The following is a 5,730-nucleotide window of genomic DNA, read 5'->3' on the forward strand; positions in this document are numbered from 1 at the left end:
AATGGTTACAGTCACCTCAAAAGCCAACAAAGCTGACTTCCAGGTACCAGCTTGATGGAGAGGCAGAAGGGAGCACAGTGCAGACTAGCCTGAACTATTCCTGATCCACTTTAGAACTATCCTGGAAGTATTTCAATCTAGAGCTTCTTTAAAAAGCAGCTTTGCCATTTCAGTCAAGGTGCTATTTATAGAGCTCACCTGCAACATGTTTTGTGCTAGGCAAGAGCGTGTGGCAGGTCCTACCTCTGCCAGGTGTCCAGGCATCTGTGCTTTATTACCAGAATGTATTTATTGCTGTCTTTAGCTCCACTGGTACTGCTCTCCCCGGCGTGGGAAGTCTGTGGACAGCGCGTGCTTCTGCCACCTGCATTGCACCTCCAAGGTTTGCTAAGCCCTGCCCCAGTGTGGCCAAGGGCAGCTCAGGACAGCTGCCACGAGCCCTTTGGGGACTAGAGAGTACAAACTATGAAGCTGGAAACATTTTAAGCAGTTAAGAGCAGCATGGAGTCCAACTCTGGCTGCCAAGTAGTGTGAATTGTGCGTGCTGTCCGGGGCAGCTCCTGTGTCATCCTCCATCAGCCACTCAGCATTAAGGCAAGTTCATGAAACAATTTATCAGCTGTGAAGAGAGGTCTGAGCCAGGGACTAAGGAAGTTTCCCCACTCATGAAGAGTCACAAAGTTTTAGAATTCAAGCTGAACACCTTAGAGAGGAGCAGGCTAATTATCCTTCCATAACTATTGCTGTGAAGCCTTGTTAAGCTACTAAATAGTCAGAGGCATGCATGCATGTTGCTATGACTCAGAACTCCCCAGGACAGGAGCCAGCTTCCCTAACTAGGTAGCAAGTTATTTACTTTTATACTGAAGCCATGGTTGTTCGGTATTGTCTGTCAAGTTTATGTTTTGAAAATACAATAGTTTTATTTTTAAAAAAAAGAATCACATGCATTTAGTTTAGGCTCAATGCTACAGTTTGTCCCACTTTCTGAAAAATGTGTGGTCCCTGTGCTACAAAAATATGGTCTGAACCTGAAGGTTAAAACCTAAAGCTGGAAGCACTGCAACAGATTCCCATGGAGTTTGTCACCCTTTTATAGTTTAAGATAAATATAATAAAGGAAAGCAATTGAACTGCATTTTTCTATTTTATTTTTCAAGTCTGACAAAGGCCTCGAGTGAAAGTCTATAGCTTTAACATCCATTCTCACCTTTGTGTCCCCTTGACCTATCTATGTCTTACCCACTCAATATTCCAAAGGCCTGCCTAAACCACAGGTAGGCTTTTTTTTTTTAAACCATTTTATCGTTACAATAAGCCAACAAGTTGGCAAAGAAGAAAACAGAGGTAATACAGTTTAGTTGCACATGGCCACTGGGGCTTGGTCAAGCCAGCTGGCATTTCTGATCACTTGAGTTTCTTGGTCTAAAAGTTGTGATTGGCACCTACAGTTCTGCAAGAGTCCCAATCCACAAAGTACTTAAGCTTTAAAAAAAGGAAAAAACCAAAAAAAGCTACTTTTATTGTCAGTTCTACCTAAAGATGTCAAGAAAAATACTATTTGTGCTCTAGGTCACTTTATAACCCTAGATACCTACCAGCTTATCTAAAAGCCCCTGAATACTGTATTTTGTCTGTTCATACAGACAAACACTGTTTTGCTCAAGCAAATAAAAATATATCCACTAGTAACACCTGATTGGTTTCTTAGATCCATAGCTGAAACCCACAGGAATGTTAAAATAGTTACAATTAAGGAATTAAAATCTCAGTGATTTTGAAAACTGCCAGTTAGCCTGCAACACTAATCCAGAATCCAGCACTGCTTTTTAACAATTCAAAAAGGAAATGAGGTTGCTTGTGAAGGCCAGAGCTTTGGTGACAATAAGGACCAAATTTATAGATCTGTGGTTTGTCCAGACCTGAGCAGTTGCCCGAGCCTGGAGATCTTCTTTACTTGCAAGGCTTTATGGCTACAGCACATTCTTCATTCATTGCACTTATGACAGATATCTGGAAGAGAAGACACACAGGTGAGCTCCAGGCCACAGGAAGTGCTCCCAGAAGTTACAGACTTTCACATTTTAATATCTATCCCATCTCTTTTGAGCGCTCCAGTCCAAATGTCCTCCTACATCTCAAAGGACCAACCCCCACCCCTCAAGCCCACCCTTCACAAAGAGATACAAGTGGTCAATGTCAGAGTAAGGCTCCTTCATTGTATCATCAAGTGGGATTAACCATAACTGTTCTTGTTCACCCTCCCTACTTACCTGCACATCTTCATTGGCATTGAATTTTCCTTCTATTTCTTTGCCAAGATCCCCTTCTGGCAACTTTAGATCCTCACGAACTTCACCACTTTCTGTCAGCAGGGAGAGATATCCATCCTGAATGCCTATCAGCTGCAAAGAGAAGTTCATTTTCACAAGTTTAACGTCAGCAGGTAGTAGCTTTATGTAAGCAGAAGGCAGTGAACTGTACCTGTTACAATAATTCTTTACTACTCTGTAACAGTTAAAAACCTTATTTAAATCAATTTTTAACAGAAGTTCAGGGGGCTGAGAGATAGGGCAACTGTAGCAGAAGGCATTGTTATAAAGAACCAACAGAATTCTGCTGGTTACTTCCTAGTAGATGAGACACTAGAAACCCCATCTGTGTGATTTAGGAAATGTACTGCTTCCAGGTCAGTGGTTCAGCTTTCTTCATCACTGAACTAGAAACAAGAACTGGAATGGTATTCACTCAACAGCACTGCTTGTATAAAGTGTCCAAAACAGACAACAGTGTAACTACACATTTCCCTACTTGCATCTCTACAATGAGATACTACAATTTACAATAAACACTAATAAATTAGGGAACAACCACCAAGCCTTGGACCACTTTTATAATGCTGTTTCCAGCCTAACCAAAAGCCTGAGCTGAGGGGAATGTCAGCTCCTGACCAAAACTATTCCCAGTGAAATGAAAAGATAGGAAACATTTTACAACTCAATCTGAACTGTGCTATCATAGAAGGCACTACAGAAGTTGCCCCCTTCATATATGTATTTCACTGCAGAGCTCAGGAACTTCAAAACTACCTGATATCACCTAAAGCCACTTTCCCCATAAGGAGCAGAAACTTTGGCAGTTAGAATTCACATCAGATGCCATTTAGGACTGTTTTGGTGATTCATCTACCCCATGTAAGAGTGAAACTATAAATAACAATTTATGCTTGGATTCAAATTTAGGTATGTGAGATCTTGGTTCTCCTTTAACTAATATTAACTTGTAGCAGGGAAAACCCCTCTCCATATTCTAAAGGATGCCAGTACCACAAAGAATCCAGAAGTGGCCTTATAACAATAGCTAAAAAAGGCATGGTATGAATTATGTCTATTACCTGTCATGCTTAAAGACTGCTACTCTGACCTGAGGTTGTTTATACACTAAGGAGCTCTCTGTCCATCAATGAGTTTCGGCAGTTTTAGCAAGTCAGTAAATGCTCTGAGTTCAGCTATGTCATGTCTAGACAGGCAAGTCCCATTAATTCTGACAACAGTACTTTATTGAAAGGCAAATTTGGGGATGAAGAGAGTTTGTGTGTGGTACTAAAAGCATAAAGCCTCGTATGACTCAACTCACCTGGTAATCATTCCTCTTGATATTTGGGACATCCATGTTATGAGTAGATGGGCAAATATCTTCATATTTTTTACCAGTGAAGATATCAATACCAACCAAATGGACCTGTAAGAGTAGAAAAACAGCTTCAGTTACTGCTGGTCCTAGAGAAGCAAGATGTTGTTGCCGTCAGTATTGCTGGTTCTGCTCAGTTTCCCATGAGATCGTGTGCAATCCCAGATTGTGCCTCAACCCTTTGCTTGTGGTATGAAAACATCCCTCGCATCAAGAGAGGGCCTCTCACTCCCTTCCACACTACAGAAACCCTACAGGAGAGCAAGACCAGGCACTGTCATCTTCCACTGCCTTCTGCAGATTTACAGCAGCAAGCTAAGAGTTCACAGTGGTTAAGAAGATGTTTATTTTGAGATCTAGCTGTTCTAAGAGGCAGCTAAGGGGAAAATAGGTGGTCATGCACAGAGATCAGAGCAGCTCCCACCTCCCTTTATGCTAGCTGCACTGCTTGCTGCAGCTAGAGCTTAGATGACCAGTTTAACCAGTTCTCCTCATGTCCTTTCCTGACAGCTGTTTCTGTATTTAAGAAATTTGGATCTGTCTGTTAAAACAAGCCATAAAATAAAAGGGGAAGAAGAAGGGAAAGAACTAGGAAGAGCTTGGTCCACTCTAGCTTGGACAAGCCCAAACACTCTACTCCCCTACACATATCGCACAAGGTTGTGGAAACTTATGAATCTCCTTAGTCTGTGCTTGTAACAGATCTGTCTTAAACTCTGATACACCCACCCTAAAGTGTGGCTGAATGAATGAATGAATGAATGGGGATCTCAGCCTTGCTCTGAGCTCTGGACAGCTGCACAAGCCAACTGCTCGGGCTGCAGCCCCAGACAGCGGCTGAGAACGTCCCTGCCCGGGCACGGGCACTCCTCTGTGGGCGCTGGAATAAAGAAAAGCTGCGAGGCAAAGGCGGCAGAGCAGGGCCAGAGCAGGCCCTCAGAGCACCGCGTGTCCGCCGAGGCGGGGATTATGTAACCCAGCACGGCCCCTGGTCCAGCGCTGCGATAGTGGAAGTCTGCCGGCACGGGCAGACACAGAAGTGCTCTGGTGGGCAGCGACAGCACAACCCAACCACGCCCTAGTGATTTCATCAGCCCCCCTTCCAGAACTTACCCTACCCCCACTACACAAACTGATTGTGTCCCTATAAGCGTTAAAGCTTTTTTTTTGTTTGTTTTGTTGTTTTTTTTTTAAAGCGTTAACGAGTTAAAGTTGGGAGGAAAAAAAAACCCCCCAACCACCCCGTCCTCAATTTTTTTTTTTTTAAGCGTTAACGAGTTAAAGTTGGGAGAAAAAAAAACCCCAACCACCCCGTCCTCAATCCTTCCTGCTTTACACGACCGAACCCCCTGGAGCCAGCTCTGGGGCGATGAGACACCGCTGCGAGAAAGGCGAAGGCGGGACACGGAGCCCAGTGAAACGCTACACCCTTCCCTGCCGGCCGGGAGCCGCAGGAGCGCACGCTGCGGGCCGTGCTCACCTTGGCGTGGCCGTGCTTGCCCGTCTTGGAGGTGGACATCTCCACGATCTTGCAGGGGCGCCCCTTGAGCACCACGAAGCCGTTCTTGCGCAGCGCCGAGCACTGCATGGGGTAGGTGGAGGAGGCGCCGGCATCGCCCGTGGTGAAGTCGAGCTCGTCGGCCATGGCGGTGCGGGGGGGAGCACTGGCGGCGGGGGGGCTGCGCGACAGCGACAGAGGGGTCGGCTCGGGGCCCCGCGGCCGCGGGGGGACAGCGGGACGGGCACGGAGCCGAGCGGGGAGCGCGGGCCGGGCTCCCCNNNCCCCTCCCCGGGGGCGGGGTCAGCGCGCTGCGGAGGCGCCGCTCACCGGCCGCCAGGCGGCGCCTCCGCACAGCGCACACGGCCGGCCGCCATCTTGGGCGGCTGAGGCGGCCGCGGGTGCGTGAGGGCGGCCTGGGAGTTAGAGCGACTTTAGGGGGAATGTGTGTCCCCAAAATGTCCCCAAAGCCGTGTGTGACTGTACAGACAAAACTCCTTTGTGTGCCTCGTGTGCCCCCGCTCGGAGTAATCAGAAACGAA

General features: G+C 46.5%; 1 protein-coding gene across 1 annotated transcript; it reads right to left on the minus strand.

Annotated features, from left to right (window-relative positions):
- Positions 1–1,128: 1,128 nt before the first annotated feature.
- Positions 1,129–5,457, minus strand: EIF5A2 (eukaryotic translation initiation factor 5A2). Its single transcript, XM_039713504.1, has 4 exons — positions 5,171–5,457; positions 3,637–3,741; positions 2,274–2,405; positions 1,129–2,013 (listed from the first exon to the last, which is right to left on the minus strand). The coding sequence occupies exons 1-4, from the start codon at positions 5,333–5,335 to the stop codon at positions 1,954–1,956; spliced, it is 462 nt and encodes a 153-aa protein (XP_039569438.1). The 5' UTR covers positions 5,336–5,457; the 3' UTR covers positions 1,129–1,953.
- Positions 5,458–5,730: the final 273 nt, after the last annotated feature.

This window comes from Passer montanus, unplaced genomic scaffold (assembly GCF_014805655.1).
Source record: "Passer montanus isolate IOZ18808 unplaced genomic scaffold, ASM1480565v1 scaffold29, whole genome shotgun sequence".
Classification (NCBI taxonomy): domain Eukaryota; kingdom Metazoa; phylum Chordata; class Aves; order Passeriformes; family Passeridae; genus Passer; species Passer montanus.

Excerpts from the sequence above, each read along its gene's own strand:
- EIF5A2 (XM_039713504.1), bottom strand. The coding sequence starts at position 5,335 with ATGGCCGACGAGCTCGACTTCACCACGGGCGATGCCGGCGCCTCCTCC. Across the intron at positions 3,742-5,170 it reads GCAAGCACGGCCACGCCAAG|GTCCATTTGGTTGGTATTGA; the intron begins GTGAGCACGGCC and ends CTACTCTTACAG. Across the intron at positions 2,406-3,636 it reads TCAAGAGGAATGATTACCAG|CTGATAGGCATTCAGGATGG; the intron begins GTGAGTTGAGTC and ends TTCTCTTTGCAG.